General features: G+C 45.4%; 1 protein-coding gene across 3 annotated transcripts; it reads left to right on the forward strand.

Moving 5' to 3' along the window:
* The first annotated feature begins 129 nt into the window (after nt 1-129).
* On the forward strand, nt 130-18,550 carry uimc1 (ubiquitin interaction motif containing 1). 3 transcript variants are annotated; one of them, XM_079738270.1, is made up of 22 exons: nt 130-267; nt 622-740; nt 938-1,016; nt 1,478-1,596; nt 1,847-2,003; nt 2,273-2,415; nt 2,938-4,086; nt 4,687-4,768; nt 4,987-5,093; nt 5,230-5,348; nt 7,663-7,900; nt 9,310-9,414; nt 9,528-9,568; nt 9,853-10,049; nt 10,657-10,718; nt 11,637-11,781; nt 13,209-13,466; nt 14,873-14,957; nt 15,575-15,689; nt 16,398-16,446; nt 16,576-16,603; nt 17,983-18,550. In XM_079738270.1, the coding sequence occupies exons 2-22, from the start codon at nt 648-650 to the stop codon at nt 18,263-18,265; spliced, it is 3,654 nt and encodes a 1,217-aa protein (XP_079594396.1). In that variant the 5' UTR covers nt 130-267; nt 622-647; the 3' UTR covers nt 18,266-18,550. The 3 variants fall into 3 exon arrangements, with proteins under 3 accessions (XP_079594396.1, XP_079594395.1, XP_079594397.1); XM_079738269.1 differs by having other exon boundaries at nt 254-343; XM_079738271.1 differs by lacking the exon at nt 2,938-4,086 and having other exon boundaries at nt 254-343.
* The last annotated feature ends 295 nt before the right edge of the window (nt 18,551-18,845 follow it).

Consider the following 18,845-nt stretch of genomic DNA (forward strand, 5'->3'; position numbering starts at 1 on the left):
TTTACTATTTAGCAAATAAAAAACAACGTGACTAGAACATCACAGATTCGAAGGCAAGCACACCGAAAGCTGGATTAAGCAAAAGTTGTTGGAACTGCGTTGCTATGACTCTACACCAATGACTCGTTCCCTTTTTGGTAGCTAGTTTGCTGCTAACATCCAGTCGCTCGTGTTTTGAAGCACGCGCCCGCCAGTAGGTGACGCACAGGAACGCGCCAGCCAGGCTGAAGTCACGTGATTAGGAACCAACATGGCTGTGGGAAGAGAGTAAGCAAATGCATCTAAACTTTTTTGTGAACGTATCAACAACACATTGACAGTCAACCAATTCATCGCAGTAATGGTATGATTCAGCACGGTGTAACACCCCCACACACTGTCGCTGATGTATGCATATTGAAATTAAATTGAGTATTTACATCTACTTTAAAATCCGCTGCAGTGGTTCGATTTTTCTAACTACTTGATAAGTAGACGTTTCGCCACCAGTGATGTACTGTGTCGTCATATTATGTTGTAATTCAGATCGGAAAAAAAATACTTGCAATGTCAACATCTATCTCTTTAAAAGTGACTGTTTCTGAACTTTCTAAACCGAGCGCGTATTTTCTCTCTCTTTAGGTCAACGTTTTTATAAACAGAACAACATGTCTCCTAGAAAGCAAGTAATCAAGACGTCCAGGGCCTTATCCTCTGGGGGAGATGGGGACTGTGTTGAAGCAGATGATACGGATGAAGAGGTGAAAGAAGTGATGAGTCGTCACTGCAATGCAATACATTACTATATTCTTCTACTAAAAGCGACAAAACTTTTTGATTTTGTGCTACTCTTTGTTAGTTTCCCTTTGGGGTATAATAGTCTACTACTAACTATCTAACAGGTGATATGTACTCTATTTGGTTTTCAAAGTAAAAGCCTTTTTGCCTTCACTCCTAGATGTTTCAAGAAGAGCTTCCACATTCCTCAATGTCATTGTCTCGCAGGCGTGAAAGGGTCGTTAAAGCAAAACCGAAAGGTATGAACCTGTGAACTAAAGTGCATCAAAATAATTAACACACAACACATGCTGTAACGTTGACATCATCAAGATCCTGTTCAAATATTAAGGTAAAATAATGAATGAAAACATTTTCATAGAAGGTAATCATGAAAAATATGTGAATGCTAATTACAGCAATCTGTCATCTGTATTCACCACATATGTCAATATTGTGTTGTCCACATAGGGTTGCATTAAATCCATATTTGACCTTGCATAATTAGCTGTTGTTGCTTTCTACCATTTGAGACGCAAAATCAGTGTACAGTAATAAAGTGTGTTGGATCATTTAGAATATAAGCTTCAGACTAGTCATTAAGAATGGAGTGGCATATTGAGTGTTGCATTCATGGGCTTCCACAGGCAATTTTAGAAGGCGGCCAGTCATATATTTGTAGTTGACCTTTGTTGACCTTTCACTCATCTGCTGTTTTCAGAGATGAGTGAGGAGGAGATGATGGACCTTGCACTGCGACTGAGTGAACAGGAAGCCAGCCTTGCTGCTGCCAAGCGCCAGCAGGAGGAAGAGGCCATGACGGAAGCCTTAAAAGAAAGTGTATGAACCCAGCGCTCGCCTTATATTGTACAACCTCCAGCTAGTTCCGGTGTGCCCTTCGTTTACATTGTTAAAATTGTTACTTGTGAATCAGTGCAAGTTTGTAAGACAGACGCAATCATGTGGCATTTACCTTGACCAATCGGTAACAACGATTCCTGTTGAACTCATTACTGTGCTGGCCTTAGGCTCATAGTCTAACGACGGTAGCGCCTCAGGCGACCTGATCTTCTGTCGACTCTCTCTCTAGATGTTCAGTCAGACCCAGCCCTGTGCCTCGCCTCCAAGCCAAAGATACCACGGCAACACCGATCCCTCGCCAAAACTCCCCTCCAGGCGCCAACTCGCCTACCCAGCCACAGTGCCCAAGAACGTGTCGCTGGCTGAAGAGCTGAGTGTCAAAAACAGTAAGTACACAAAAAGAAGGCTATCACATGCAGCTGATTCTACTTGCACTTGGTTCTATGAACATCTTTACTGTACCGACAGCGATAAATTGTTTCCCTTCTTATGACACGTGCTTATTGTAAGTCGCTTTGGATAAAACCGTCTGCTAAATGCCCTAAATGTAACTGATCATACATTCTGCCATACCGCCCCAGGCCTACATTCATGTCACCCGCTATCCTCTGTAACAAAAACCCCGTCTTTCGGTTCCCGCTGTGTGGTTCCCTAGACCCGAGAGGCGCAGGGATTCATAAGCATAACATGAGAAAACGGAAGAGGGAAGTTGGCGTTCCGGCCCTGGAGCGGGCTGACCTCCCGCAGACCCAGAAGATCTGCTCTCAGAGTTCGACACTGGAGCCACTCTGTTCTCAGGTCAGTCAATCGCTCATATTACCTAACATCTTAATACCATGGGCTTTCAGAAACATATATACATATTTAAATTAAAAGTGTTTAATAATTAGAATAATAATACCAGACTTGGATGTCTTGGCAATATGGGGGATTTGACCTTGGATGCATTCCAAACCGTCTCTCCGTGGAGACGCTTTGGAACGAAGATTTCACACTGTGATTTGATGAGACAAACCACGCTGCCCAGGGTGATGGGATCTTATTTTGGCCTCGTCGTTAAAGCCACACTGCATGAGTGGGAACAGAAATGGTACTTCAATGCACGACAATAGTTGTTGCCACGGTACTAGCAGGAAGCTAGTGTAATAGTTGATATTTATATGTTTTTTTGATTTGAGATTCAACCTTTAATCACAAAAGCTCCATTCAAATGACATGTGTAACTCAGGCCTCTGCCACTGTGTAATTTCTCTCTAATGTCTTCGTGTTTGTACGAATCCATTCAACCCGGATGAACCTCAGGACTTTTCTTCCTCCCAGACTGATCCCTGCCTGCTCCCTAAAACCTTCAAACCGTCTTCCTCGGCCAGCAAACTCCATGTTCAACTGCCCAGGTTGAGTCCGGGGATACTAAAGACCTGCAGAACCTCTGGGTTCGTCTTGTGCTCTCAGCAGAGTCTGACCTCCACCCAGACATCTCTAACCTCCCCGTCAAATAGCCCCACGTTTCCAAGCAGCGCAACATACTCGGACAATGTAGGGCATTCCAAGAAGCCGAAATTCCCAAAAAGTACTGACTGTTCAGATCCAGATGTGGAAGTAATTGGAGAGGCTGATCCACGTTTTAACTGTCCTAAGAGTCCTGTATTTGGCAGGATTGGCTCAACAAAGTCTTCGGCTAACACAGACATCACACCAAAGAGTCCTGTATTTGGCATGGTTGAATCCGCAAGGGCTTTGGATAACACCAGCATCACGGCAAAGAATCCTGTATTTGGCAGGGTTGAATCCATTGAGGCTTTGGATAACAGCAGCATCGCGGCAAAGAGTCCTGTATTTGGCAGGGTTGAATCCACAAAGGCTTCGGACTATGAAAACCAGATCGCTGCCTCAGTCACGAGTCAGAAGTCACTGGCTACCTGTGATGACGATACGTTCCCGGAGGGTTTAAAGTTTTCCAAGCTAAGTCGTTCCAAGAGACCAATTCATTCTGCGAGTAATACGTTGTCTAAAGGTCTGACGTTCCCAAAAGGTCCAGCCTCGACAGGGAAGGGAGAGGCCAAAGACTTGTTGAGAGATGGCTGTTCTGTGAGGACAGAGCATTGCAGGACTGGTCCGCTATTTGTAAAGAGCAGGCAAGTCAGTGGTGAGACCAGACCAGATTTTAGAGAAGAAAGCCGAAGATTTTGCGAGACTAGTCTGCCAAAGACCGGATCTGGCCGGAGCAGCCCAGTACTTGGGAGGACCAGTCCAGTATTTGGGAGGACCAGTCCAGTATTTGGGAGGACCAGCCCAGTATTTGGGAGTACCAGTCCAGTATTTGGCAGTACCAGGACAGAAAGAAGTAGCATTCTTCCGGCTACCATAGGCCAGGAATCCAGCAGCCAGGACAGTTACTCTGCCATTTCACGGCCTGCTTCTGCCATTTCTAATAAGGAGAGCCGACAGCCACCAAAGTGCCTTCAGAAGGTGAGTGTTACACAGGGCCCTGTTCACATGACCATTTGTGGGACGGCAAGTGAATGGATCTTGTCCCGGTTGAAACCCCTCTGCTGTGCAGTGTCGTGTGAATGTCTTGATAATAAACTGTTTATGAGCTGCTTATACGGACAATCTGAGACGATGCTTTTGACTAGGAGGTTATACCATTGAAAATGACGAAGAGCCCTCGCTGACCGACGGCTTGTGTAGAAATGTGATAGGCCGACCATAAGTGCATGGTTTGAAGTTAATCCAGTTGTATCTTCTGCAGCATCTTCACCAGATCCTCTCCTCGCACGATTATTCACTAATGATTAATCTCCCATTTCAAATGTATCTGTACCCATCATTTCAAACATTTTCTATACCCCACTGCAACGTCATCTGGGTTTACGTTCTCTTATCAAATATATCATAAATAAACAGCTTACTTGAAAAATGAAAACCATTTTGTCATAGGCCTGGATGTTACAATTAACATATAATTCCATCTTGTCCCAACCACTATTTATAAAATCTTCCGTCATTCACCAACTGTGATCGTACCCTTCAACCAAGTCTTGTGTTGTGTTTTTGTTTTGACTGCAGACAAACGGGCTGAACCACAAGGATGAGGAGTCTGAATCCACGTCCGGGGACCACGTCGGCAAGCCAACAACAGCTGCCTTGGGTAACGTCTTCCTTTATTCATTCACAGAATGATGACACCAGTTGTGTTAATGGCCACCCCAGCGCTGATTAATCGGTGTTCTCTGCTGGATCCGTCGTATATTGCAGCTCATCATCCGCTGGGCCTGAATCAATGAGCACGTTGTACTTGAATCGACCGATGGCTGAGCCGGTTGAGGGCAATACTTGATGTGTGGATTTTATTCCTCCTGATTTCAGCCGGTAAAGAGAAGCACGCCAAGAGGGATGAGGAGTCCATCCCAGAGATAATGAAGATGGCCAGTGACATGACCTTACGTTGGTCCGACAACGAGAAAGACTTGGAGGTAAACTCGCTCTCCAGTTTGGTTATTGGTGTGATTCACTACTCTCGTTCCAGCTTCTGTCGGCTGTGAAATTTCAAACAATCCCTGGCATCAAACGCTGCTTCATGTCAACATCCACATCTCCCGGCTTCCACAGCAGTCAGAGGGGTCTCCCAGTCCTGTCTTCCCAGAGGAGAGCCGCCCGCAGCAGGCTGAGCACCAGACGTGTTCCCCTGAACACAGCGGGTCAGCCCTGTCAGCCACCTCCAGCCACAGGTAGGGGAACACACTGGTGACGGAGAACCACTGGACCAGGGATCTCTCTCAATGCCCTGGATGCAAGACCAACCTAATTACGCACTAAGTCACACACTAGTTTCCACTTATTACAAATATAGAATGATAGATTTATTTTTTTTATCAATATTTTACAATAAAGGATTGCAAGTCGGAGTGCCTTTATTACCGGCGCCCTCTGCAGTTGCAATGTTTAGAGTGGTGCCTTAAAGTAAACTCACTAGTCTGTGATTGGGAAAACTATTTTTCACATGGTTTGGTTTCTCCAGATTCCCAGATCTTGCCTTGTATTTGCTTTATTGATCGCATGTAAAGCGATCATGCTCTCGTGTGCACGGAATGTACTGTTGTAACTCCTTCCCCAAACTCCTGTCTACCAAACTAACAAAGCTGATGACGATAATGTGTGGGTGGGAATGGGTGCACGAACAAGGGCCCTTAGTGATGATGAAAGCACTTTATATATATATATATATATATATATATATACATACAGTGGGGCAAAAAAGTATTTAGTCAGCCACCAATTGTGCAAGTTCTCCCACTTAAAAAGATGAGAGAGGCCTGTAATTTTCATCATAGGTATACCTCAGCTATGAGAGACAAAATGAAAAAAAAAAAAAATCTAGAAAATCACATTGTCTGATTTTTAAAGAATTTATTTGCAAATTATGGTGGAAAATAAGTATTTGGTCAATAACAAAAGGTCATCTCAATACTTTGTTACATGCCCTTTGTTGGCAATGACAGAGGTCAAACGTTTTCAGTAAGTCTTTACAAGGTTTTCACACACTGCTGCTGGTATTTTGGCCCATTCCTCCATGCAGATCTCCTCTAGAGCAGTGATGTTTATGGGCCACACGGATTTTCAACTCCCTCCAAAGATTTTCTATGGAGTTGAGATCTGTGGCTAGGCCACTCCAGGACCTTGAAATGCTTCTTTCGAAGCCACTCCTTCGTTGCCCGGGCGGTGTGTCTGGGGTCATTGTCATGCTGAAAGACCCAGCCACGTTTCATCTTCAGTGCCCTTGCTGATGGAAGGAGGTTTTCACTCAAAATCTCACAATACATGGCCCCATTCATTCTTTCCGTCATACGGATAAGACGTGCTGGTCCCTTGGCAGAAAAACAGCCCCAAAGCATGATGTTTCCACCCCCATGCTTCACTGTAGGTATGGTGTTCTTTGGATGCAACTCAGCATTCTTTCTCCTCCAAACACGACGAGTTGAGTTTTTACCAAAAAGTTATATTTTGGTTTCATCTGACCATATGACATTCTCCCAATCCTGTTCTGGGTCATCCAAATGCTCTCTAGCAAACTTCAAACGGGCCCGGACATGCACTGGCTTTAGCAGGGGGACACGTCTGGCACTGCAGGATTTGAGTCCCTGGCGGCGTAGTGTGTTAGTGATGGTAGCCTTTGTTACTTTGGTCCCAGCTCTCTGGAGGTCATTCACTAGGTCCCCCCGTGTGGTTCTGGGATTTTTGTTCACCGTTCTTGTGATCATTTTGACCCCACAGGGTGAGATCTTGCGTGGAGCCCCAGATCGAGGGAGATTATCAGTGGTCTTGTATGTATTCCATTTCCTAATAATTGCTCCCACAGTTGATTTCTTCACACCAAGCTGCTTACCTATTGCAGATTCAGACTTCCCAGCCTGGTGCAGGTCTACAATTGTGTTTCTGGTGTCCTTTGACAGCTCTTTGGTCTTGGTCATAGTGGAGTTTGGAGTGTGACTGTTTGAGGTTGTGGACAGGTGTCTTTTATACTGATAAGGAGTTCAAACAGGTGCCATTAATACAGGTAACAAGTGGAGGACAGAGGAGCCTCTTAAAGAAGAAGTTACAGGTCTGTGACAGCCAGAAATCTTGCTGGTTTGTAGTTGACCAAATACTTATTTTCCACCATAATTTGCAAATAAATTCTTTAAAAAATCAGACAATGTGATTCATTTTGTCTCTCATAGCTGAGGTATACCTATGATGAAAATTACAGGCCTCTCTCGTCTTTTTAAGTGGGAGAACTTGCACAATTGGTGGCTGACTAAATACTTTTTTGCCCCACTGTATATATATTTTATTTTATTTTATTTTATATTGTCCATAACTTATTTATTTATTTATTTATCTATTTTTAGTCGCGTTTGTCATCGTTGTTATGCCTGCTCTACGGGCCTTACCTTTAATTGCCCCCTGGGGATAAATAAAGTTTTCTTGAATCTTGAATATACCAAATATTGTCATGGGGAAAATGTGGTCCATTGCGTTTTTTTGTTTTTGCTTGGTTCCCAGCCCGAAGCGTCTGAGGTTGAATCCCATCCCTGCCGGCGTGGCCCTGGAGGCGGCTGGTTCAGACGCCAGCACCTCCTGTCCGCGGGTCCCTCGGTCCGGGCCGGGGCCTTCCCACACCCAGGAGCCCTCCAGTCGGTTCCCTGCCCCCCCACAGGGGCCCGGGGGGGAGCCGTTGGTGCACTACTACTGGGGGGTGCCCTTCTGTCCTCATGGCCTGGACCCAGACAGATACACACAGGTGGGGAGACCGCCGGGCTTCTGAGCAGATACGTACGGTTTTAAAGCTGGTAAACATGGGTGAGCTTCTGAATGACCTAGCCAGGTCCTAGCAGATACATACTGTTTTAAAGTTGGTAAACATGGATGAGCTTCTGAATGACCTAGCCAGGTCCTAGCAGATACGTACTGTTTTAAAGTTGGTAAACATGGGTGAGCTTCTGAATGAACTAGCCAGGTCCTAGTAGATACGTACTGTTTTAAAGCTGGTAAACATGGGTGAGCTTCTGAATGACCTAGCCAGGTCCTAGCAGATACATACTGTTTTAAAGTTGGTAAACATGGATGAGCTTCTGAATGACCTAGCCAGGTCCTAGCAGATACGTACTGTTTTAAAGTTGGTAAACATGGGTGAGCTTCTGAATGAACTAGCCAGGTCCTAGTAGATACGTACTGTTTTAAAGCTGGTAAACATGGGTGAGCTTCTGAATGAACTACCCAGGTCCTAGCAGATGCATACTGTTTTAAAGTTGGTAAACATGGGTGAGCTTCTGAATGAACTACCCAGGTCCTAGCAGATACGTACTGTTTTAAAGTTGGTAAACATGGATGAGCTTCTGAATGAACTACCCAGGTCCTAGGAGATACATACTGTTTTAAAGTTGGTAAACATGGATGAGCTTCTGAATGAACTAGCCAGGTCCTAGCAGATACGTACTGTTTTAAAGTTGGTAAACATGGATGAGCTTCTGAATGAACTAGCCAGGTCCTAGCAGATACGTACGGTTTTAAAGCTGGTAAACATGGGTGAGCTTCTGAATGAACTACCCAGGTCCTAGCAGATACGTACGGTTTTAAAGTTGGTAAACATGGATGAGCTTCTGAATGACCTACCCAGGTCCTAGCAAATACGTACTGTTTTAAAGCTGGTAAACATGGGTGAGCTTCTGAATGAATTAGCCAGGTCCTAGCAGATACGTACTGTTTTAAAGCTGGTAAACATGGGTGAGCTTCTGAATGAACTACCCAGGTCCTAGCAGATACATACAGTTTTAAAGTTGGTAAACATGGATGAGCTTCTGAATGAACTACCCAGGTCCTAGCAGATACATACGGTTTTAAAGTTGGTAAACATGGGTGAGATTCTGAATGAACTACCCAGATCCTAGCAGATACAACGGTTTTAAAGCTGTAAACACGGATGATCTTCTTAATGAACTAACCAGGTCTTATCAGATACATACTGTTTTAAAGCTGGATGAATGATGATGAAACAGGAACCGGTTCCCTTTCCCTTACTTCCATCTGTACTTTTGTGTCCATCATCCCTACATCCCTACCGTCTGCCCCAACCTGTCCTGCATCATTGCTCTGAACTGCTCTAGCCTGGCTGTGATTAACCCTGCTGGCGTTCTGCTACTGGTCCTCCAGGTGATCCTGGCCCAGATGGAGGTGTATGAGAAGAGCCTTAAGAACGCTCAGAGAGGCCTACTGAGGAAGGCAGAGTGGGGCGACGGCATCACCCCCAAACCGGAGGTAGCCCATTGGCTTCCGGAAGTCGGCCATCTTGGATCGAATGTGTGCAAAAAAAACAACTGAAATAAACGTTCTGCTCTTTGTTAAAACAAATCCACTCTCTGTCATTGTAGGAACCCCTTGAGGACTCGCCCGAACTGATCCCCACCATAAGGTAAAATCCACTTTCAAATTGTCAGTATTATTGATCCTTTATGATTTTGGTGTACCTTTCAATGCAGCTATAGCTGGACACACAACTAGTGCACAAATAATAATTCCACATCCACTGGAATTTATTTCAATATGAAATATGGAGCGGCCATTTATGGCACAGAAACTAGAACCATAACAAGCTGTGCCTTCTCCGAAATCTGTTCAGGGCGTTTAAATGTATCCATAACCATACGTATACAATGTGTCAATAAAGTTGGTTCTGTGTGATTTGGGTTGAAACAGTTTGCGCCGACCCGGCCTCCGATCCAGAAGAAGAGCAGCAGGGGTGAAGCTGTCGGAGGAGGAGGAGGAGGAGGAGGAGGAGGAGGAGGAGGACGAAGACGAAGGAGGCAGGGAGGAGGACGTGGGGAGGAAGGGGCTGGAGCCGGAGGAGGAGGGCGAGGAGGACCTGGATGTGGTGGGCTGTGACGTGTGTCCAGGTACGGCGGCTCGGTCTGTGTATAGCGGGAAGTAGGGCTGCGAAATCAGTCTAATTTTGATAGTGATTTTGATTTTTTGGGACAAAATGATCTCCAAACTATTACAATGAAGTTGAAACAATTTTTTTAAATTATTTTTTTTACTTATTCATTTAATGTTTTATAGAAGAACTGCTGGATACATATTTGTACATTATTTTTTATTAGCACATTTTCGATCTTAACATTTTGCTTATTTTTATTAAGGGGAAATTTCAAAGTTCTCAGTTACAAAGTGTTTTTTTTGGAGAGAAATGTTTGAGTAATCGGGATTAGGTTTTTTTTCGATAATCTAGCAGCCCTAGCGAGAAGGCAGAACAGAATAATACAGAACAGCACTGTATTATTCCAGGATTTCTCGCTCATAAACTACTCAATATCAATCGGTTATAAACAAACTGAATCCAATTATCCTGTTCAGTTGTATCATTTGAGCCTGTTCTATTCAGCCTTTTTAATGTGAATTATACCATCAAACTCCCATTGACTCAGTTGCTATACGTGAGGTTTGTGTCGTTCAGCACGACGCATTTATTTAACGTAAACCTTCTGCCCTTCGGAACTAAAGAGACGCAGCTAAGTGACGACGAGACTCAGGATCTGGTGGTTGGCACCGACGCAGCAGAGGAGGTAAGAGGCAGCAGTTAGTGTGGTCTCATGACACGGCTTGGCTGCGGTGTAACATTGTGTGCGATCACAAGCCAGTGTTGCAGGGAGCAGCCGTGGCTTTGACGCAAGATAACTTGCTGCTGAACATGGCCGCCACTAGCATGAAGAGCGAGGCTATGTAGAGTAAAGTTTCTTCTGTCCCCCTGTTTTAATTAGATTGAGCCACTTTGGACCCTTCAATTACCTGAACTCATAAATTTTAAATGACGCACATTTTGCACTTAATCTTTGGTCTATTCTATTGTAATGAATATTTTGTATTTTGTCGCAAGGCATTTTTCTCTTGCGCTCAATAAAGTCTTATCTTATCTCCATATTAAACATTTTTATCATGTGGCGAAACATAAAAAAATGCCCTGACACATCCCTCAATGGCCGTTGAGGTGTTGAGCAGGAACTTTTGAGGTTTAATGTCGTAATGCGAAACCCAGCAGGACGTGTTGCCAATGTCCACGTCGATTTCAAAACCTGCAAACCACAAGAGATTAACGATTAGACACGAACCTCTACTGACATCCGTGGGGAAACACACAACACCCCAGTGAAATAAGCAAGTTAATGCTCTCTGCTGGTGAACAGAAATAAGGTTTTCTATGGAGGACTGCCCTATGTATGTTTTCCCTTTAGCAGCCTCTAGTGGATTGAGTTGTTATTACAGCTTTAGCCGTGCCATTTTTAGAGACATGTTTTAGGAGCAAAAGTGGACCTCACAAAAGGATTTGTAGACAAAGATTCTCGCGACGGATGGACCCGTGGACGGGCGTGTTTGTTGCAGTGTGGCTGTTTGTGAATGGATAAAATTGCCGCAGGTCAAAAGTGGCAGTGCAGGTTAATGGAAAGAAACAGAGGGTGTAACAGGAACTCCTTTTGTGACAACAGACTCAGCCTGACAGCCCCTCCCTACTCCAGATCCAGAGTCTCCCCCGCAGTCGGGAGGGGGAGGGGGAGGGGGAGGAGGAGGAGGAGGAGGAGGAGACTCACACACAGGACCTCAACAAGAAAGAGGAAGAGGCGGAGGGGGACGGTAGGCTAATAAAACACTGACACGTTATTCAGTGCTGGTAACCTCTCCGTCACTGTATCAGGACGCCATCATTAGTTTATATTTTTTTATGTGAATATGAATATACTTCAAATGCAGTCCCAGAGCCAACGTGACTCTTGTCGCCTCAGGCCAGAAGGTCTTGTATTTCATGTCATAGTTCACGTTTGTTCAGAAATCCACCCAATCCATAGTTCTGCCCAGCAGCCAACTTCAACACCCAGAGATGTCGAAGTTGATTCGACATCTCTGGGTGTATCCAAGCTGTGAGGCCTAACGTTGATGTGTTGGAATAAGCGCCATCTTTTTAAGGGGGCCGTACAGCAAGCGTCAGAAATGCCTTGCTCATAAACATCTTCCTCTTGATCAACCTATTGTTGTTCGGCCGAGCCCTACGACAATACAAGCCATGAGAGGGTAGTGCCTGAGGCAGTTGCATCTCCATTCTATGACCTTCCATAACACTAAACATTTCATGGATGTTGACAAGAATGCACTAAGCATTCAAGCAAACCAAGGTATCTCTGGTATGTTTTTTTTACACAATCGTGTAAGTCGTGTAATCGTGTAACTAGAAATGCTGAAGTGAGACCATTATCCGTGGGGAATGTCAACAGTCGGATTAAATACAATTCAACACATTGTTTAATCGTGTCTAATAAGGCTACACCTTAGAAACACATTATGTTAAGTGAAACCACAATTGAGAAAGCCTAGATCTATAACTAATTATTATGTCAGGTTTTTTTTGCCTTGTGAATACTATCTCAATGAATTGTATCAGATTCATGGCTAACTATCTTGTTGTAACGTCTATACTTCTAATATACGTGGAAGAGGACGGGAAAGCTAACAAGAAGGTTCAGGCCAGCTGAGCAGGCTCAAGCCAATGGGAAGACCCAATTAGTGAGGATTGTGTTCAGGTGTGAGGGGACCATTAACAGGAGGGAAAGCTCAAGGCTTAGCTGATGTCAGAGATACATTCTCATGGTTTTAAAAGACCAAATGTTAAACATTTAATGCTAGCCAGCCTTCTGCAGTCTTAACCGCTATGCACACACACTCACACAAACTTAGACTTTGACATAATTTATACCTTTGAACCTCAATCACCTCTCAATGCACTAAAAGGTTAAACAAAGAAAAGAATGCATTTGGTTATTATTCGATGATATTTGAACGGAACTAACCAGCGTTGAATTTTAACCTGCTCAACTCAATCTGAAAAGAAACGCTGGCTCAAAAACTGTTACTGTTGTGTTCCGCTATTCAGTGTTTTGCTCCTCGATTTCACTTAAAGTCGTTCCCTGTGAAGTGAAGTGAGGAACAAAAAAAAAAAATTGCTTCCATTGCTAACAGATGAACAGAATCGAACATGCCCCTGTCTGCTCTCTCTCTGTTTCCTCCAGATGGGGGCAACTGTGAACAGCCGGCTGTCATAAGTCCCAGCAGAGAAGAGGCACCGCTGTCTGGGCAGGAGCAGGTGCAGGAGGAGACGCAGGGAGCTGTAGGTGCAGAGGAGAGGATGGAGGCGGGGCCGGAGGCGGCCTCTAGCGTGGACTGCCCCATCTGCCAGCGCGCGTTCCCCGTGTCCGAAATCGAGATGCACGCCGCCTTCTGTGACGGCGAGCAGGAAGTGGTGGAGTGCCCCGTAGAGGATTCGCCAGGTGACTAACACTGGTCTCTTGCGCCCAGCAGGGTTCACGATGATGTGATGGACGTTATGACTCGAAACCAGGTCGGAATGGCTTAAGCAAATTAGGATATCCGACAGGTTACAAAATAAACACCTGCAACCAGCCGACGGACAATAGATTTGACTATCTGGCGGTTGAAAAGAAATCTGGGTTCACTATTAAAAGAACTGTATGGTGTTGATATTTACACTGCTGGGTAAAAATACAAAAGTCTAAAAGTACATTTTGGACCTTGAGATTCATTTTCCCAAACGGAAGGGGAAATAAACCGCAGTGATATAACTAATCGTTTTTTTGGGCAAAAAATATACACTTTGAACTAGTCTTTATTTAATATAAAATGTTTTTGAATATATCTGGTCGTGAAGGGTTCTTCCTGGCTGAAATAAGGCTGCGGTGGTCACCTTGCAGCCAGAGTCAGCGTCCGTTACTCTATTACCTGTTGAAATGATGCAGTAAACGTTCCTGATTAGCCAGGCTACTCTCGTTTGATTGCTCGGGCCGCGCGCTCGTCACTTCTACCTGCTCCGCTCAGAGTGGTCGCCGCCAAAACCGGATGGCCGTCAGCCTTTTATGGGCTGTATTGCAGTATTAAAGATGAAAAGACTGGTTAAAAAAAGGCCTGGTTGGTTTTGATCTAGGCCACAGGGCCGGTGGAGTAGTAGTAGTAGTAAGATAGTTGCAAAAGACATGATTTCTTTATTTTATATGGCGATAACCCATCCGCGAGTCATGTTAATAATGTACATAATCTACATTCTAAATATGGGGCCAAACAACTCAGATAAAAATCTAGAACAATACTATAGTATTGCCTAGGGCTGCTCGATTATGGGAAAAATTATAATCACGATTATTTTGGTCAATATTGAAATCACGATTATTCAAACGATTATTTTTGAGTTTGAAAACATGTTGTATTTATTCAGCATGTCTCTCCCAAAGAAAACTTTGTAACTGAGAACTTTGAAATTTCGCCTTAAAAAAATACACAAATGGTCAAAATGAAAAGTTTCCAATCTAAAATGATGAACAGATATGTGTCCAGCTGTTCTGCCCTTTCTATAAAACATTAAAAATAATAAGAATAATCTAAATAAGAATAATCGATTATGTTCATTTTGTGATTGTTTGACAGTTAATATCGAAATCGCGATCAAAATTTGATTAATCGCCCAGCCCTAGTATTGCCTATCATCTAGTAAATTCCTGGTTACACTATAAACTGCAATCACCTCTCTGGCCCGCCCAAAATGGTTTGGTTACAAGTAATCCATAAAGTTTCACAAAGTAATGCCTTTACTATGACCACACTAATAAAGGTGTGTGTTGGTGTGTGTGCGCGTTTGTATGTGTGTGCACTCTCGTCCTCCCAGTGTCCCATAGGCCGAGCAAGAGGAGGGCGCTGAAATCCCTAGCGACGGAAGATCGTGGAGACGGCGATCCATCCGGCTACGCCCTGTAAGTACCCCCCCCCCCCCCCCCCCTCAATGTTCACAGTGAGTCTGACCCCGTGGTGTTCACAGTGAGTCTGACCCCGTGGTGTACACAGTGAGTCTGACCCCGTGGTGTTCACAGTGAGTCTGACCCCGTGGTGTACACAGTGAGTCTGACCCCGTGGTGTACACAGTGAGTCTGACCCCGTGGTGTACACAGTGAGTCTGACCCCGTGGTGTACACAGTGAGTCTGACCCCGTGGTGTACACAGTGAGTCTGACCCCGTGGTGTTCTCATTGAGTCTGACCCCGTGGTGTACACAGTGAGTCTGACCCCGTGGTGTACACAGTGAGTCTGACCCCGTGGTGTACACAGTGAGTCTGACCCCGTGGTGTTCACAGTGAGTCTGACCCCGTGGTGTACACAGTGAGTCTGACCCCGTGGTGTACACAGTGAGTCTGACCCCGTGGTGTACACAGTGAGTCTGACCCCGTGGTGTTCACAGTGAGTCTGACCCCGTGGTGTACACAGTGAGTCTGACCCCGTGGTGTACACAGTGAGTCTGACCCCGTGGTGTTCACAGTGAGTCTGACCCCGTGGTGTACACAGTGAGTCTGACCCGCCCATGCTGTCTCCCACAGGGCGCCTCAGGGGAAGGAGAGGTGCTACGTCTGCCACAAGTCCGTCCCGCTGGCCGAGTACCTGGGACACACGGAGAGCTGCATCCAGAGGCAGCGGGCCCACACTGCCCCACCCGTAACGCAGCCCTCCACTTGATTTGCATGGCTCATGAAAAGCAGTTTATAGTAGGACTCTCCGTAGGAAAGCTACGATGTTGATTTGGTTCAGAGGGTTGATTTGGTTCGCAACATTGTATCTAGTAGATACAATGTTGCGCCGCGCAGCAGCCGGCACAAATGGGTTAATGAGACAACGGTTGCACGTGACTCTAGTAGCCCTTAGTTCCAGTCTCAAAGGGCTTCAGAGGCAACCTTACATATTGAAGCACTATACGAGTCCCCACTTGTTATTCTTTACCAGCCCTCCACCCTAAAGGGCTGATTATGGCCCCACAACGCAATGACCCCGCAGACGCCTCGAGGCAGTCGTGAACCTTTATGGTTTTAGCGAGCGGACCAATCACAGCCCTCGCTGCTGCGTCGCCTCGACCGAAGGTTGCGTTTTTTGGGAGGGACACGTCCGGCACTTGCGGTGGACGCAAGGAGGGTCCGCAACCCCCCTTGCGTTGCGTGAACGTGGAACCATAAAGAGCCCTTAAGGCCGTCTGAAGGGAAGACTCCCCTGACTGTCAAAGTTGACACCCGGGGGAGGAAACGGAAGAGAGATCCCTCCTTCCAGGGGTGGTTACAGGGGAAATGGGGGCCCAACTGGTCAGATATGATGGTAGCATAAGCATGCAGAGCCGAGGTTCGTATCTTTATGTATTTCTCTCCACCTACCCAGAAAGGAGACCTGCTGTCAGCCCTGGAGACCACAGAGCGCAGACATCCAGGTGTGTGTGTGTGTGTGTGTGTGTGCGTGTGCGTGTGCGTGTGCGTGCGTGCATGCGTGTGTGAGAATTACCAAGTTATATTGATTCCTGCTGACTGCTCTTTTCTGTGTTTTGTTTGTCATTTAAAAGGTGGTCCCTCCGTGTCCAAACTCCCCAGGTAAGTCCTATAGATTAGTGACATAAGAACTGTGTATAGGATCTCTCAATACAAGCAACGCAGTCCTCCACAACAAATCAGAGGGCAATCGGGACCATCAGAAAATTGGGGGAATAATTAAATTGATTATATGAGATGGAGTGTATGTCAACATCAACTCTGTTTAGTTTATGAGGCGGTTCTATCACTTTGGTGATTTGAAAACAGCCTAGGGGGTCGGGGCCCCTAGGAAAGGCTCTCTTCAGGGGCTGTGTTTGCTGGTCAGTGGGCAGTGGAGGGCTCCTGGGGCCAGTGAGCGGATCCACACCCTAGGGTCACCATCAACTGGCCTGCTCTGATTCCTGGCTGTTGACTTTTGAAGACTCAAAGTTACATGGCATTCAAATATTTTACCGATAATATCATTAGTTACAAATCATTTAAGAATTGATTAATAATTGATTCATCCGTTGATACGAAGAAATTTGCGCCGTCCCAGTGGGCTGGTTAGGGAACAAAACGTCCAACTCTGTTTCAGTGCCCTGAACTGAAGCGGTGAAAGCTCTTTGTTCTCAAGGCCTGGTAATGATTCAAGCAGTAGGCAGCTTGTTACGGGCGGTGTGAGGAGTGTCCAGTGCATATCACAAACAGTTCTTCTAGTGTTCTATAACTTCCCACAACAGTCTTGTATCTATCATTTCTCTATCTGTATCCTCACACAGATACCGTGCCCACTAGCATAAAAACGTTACGGCCTGTATGGTTGCATTTTCTAAAAATGAGAAGAAGAATTTTCTAAAAATGAGTCGTTCAAGCACAGAACCTTTGGGTTGTATGTGTCGATTCTAAAAGGGTGATATTATGCTAATGGCCGTTGCAAGCAGTTTTGAAATCTGCCCTTCCCTGTCCCTTAGTGACATCACTAGTGGGCGTGTCCATCCAGTTGTTTGATGCCGACCCAGCGGACTGTAGAGAATGCTGCTTATCCATCCATCCTACATGTCGGTGGACACACCCACTTGTCATGTCACTGAGGCACAGGGAAGGGCAGGTTTTTGCCTTGTAATGGCTAGTGACACTCACACCTGGTGGCGTAATACTAATGTTTTGCGTGGGCTGCAGAATCGCCGTCACTGGTCCGTTACCAACCCAGGGACCAATACCCTTTAGCTACCCTTGTGTCGGCTGTGTGTGAGTTTGTCTGACCTTCTCTTGCTGAAGAACCTAGAAGTCTCCGTTAAAGACGGTCTGTTGTCTATTTATTTATTCATGCAAGATTCACAAGACAACAACCCACTTAATTTTCATGGAGGGGAGAGGTCCCGGAGTCTGTGTGGGTAGCTGTCTCAGAGGAACGTACGCAGTGCACTAAAGAACATTTCCTCCTCTCCAACCCTCAGAGACGTGATCGACCTGAGCAACAATGACGACGACTCGGAGGAGGAGGACGACGAAGAGGAGGAAGGAGGCAGCGGACAGCCGTTCAGGGTCAGCGACTCACCCATCCGAGCCTTCAAGTCCATCTCCGAGGCCTCGGACTGCCTGGTGGACTTCAGGAGGCAGACGGCCCCCCGGGAGCCCGGCCAGAGGGCCCGGGGCCGGAGAGGAGGAGGGGGGGGAGGAAGAGGAGGGGGAGGAAGAGGAGGTGGAGGAGGGTTCAAACGGAAGTTTAAACGCAGATGAACTTCCAATTGCGCCGAGTTCTGATTTAAAAGACTTGTTTACATGACTTACCAACAAAGCTCTTTTACAATGTTTTATTTTTTTTTAAGAGGAAGCTCGCCAAATGTTCACAATGCTGTGTCTGACGAGGTCAGCAGTTCATCTGTTTGGTGCCGTCCTTATGGTTTGGTTTGGCCATTAGGGAGTTTCTGTATATGGGGGGAGGGTCTTTTTATGTCTGGGAATTCATGTCATTGACTGAGTAACATATAATGGGAATATTTGATGTGTACAAATAATGCCTTTTATTTATTAAACACCTTTAAACGTGTGCGCGTGTATGTGTGAATTGAAGACTGAATTCAAAAATACATTTTTATATATACAATATTTGTTTTGCCAGGTCTTGCGTGAGAAACGCTGTTCGATCAACCATGTCCCCAAAAACATGCCTACTAACATCCATATGCTCTCAAAATGAAAGCGTTAATTGCGATGTGACCTCGTGATGAAAAATATTTATTCACACTGAAATATCTTGGTACTCAAACTTTTGTATTTGTCATTTCAAACAAAGTTAAGCTTTTGTTTTACCGTCGGA

Source organism: Pollachius pollachius, assembly GCF_949987615.1.
Source record: "Pollachius pollachius genome assembly, chromosome: 6".
NCBI lineage: Eukaryota > Metazoa > Chordata > Actinopteri > Gadiformes > Gadidae > Pollachius > Pollachius pollachius.

Bases quoted from the DNA above. Each gene is read 5' to 3' on its own strand.
- uimc1 (XM_079738270.1), top strand. From the start codon at position 648: ATGTCTCCTAGAAAGCAAGTAATCAAGACGTCCAGGGCCTTATCCTCT. The intron at 2,004-2,272 runs GTAAGTACACAA...GTGGTTCCCTAG, and splicing joins AGAGCTGAGTGTCAAAAACA to ACCCGAGAGGCGCAGGGATT. The intron at 9,415-9,527 runs GTAGCCCATTGG...CTGTCATTGTAG, and splicing joins GCATCACCCCCAAACCGGAG to GAACCCCTTGAGGACTCGCC.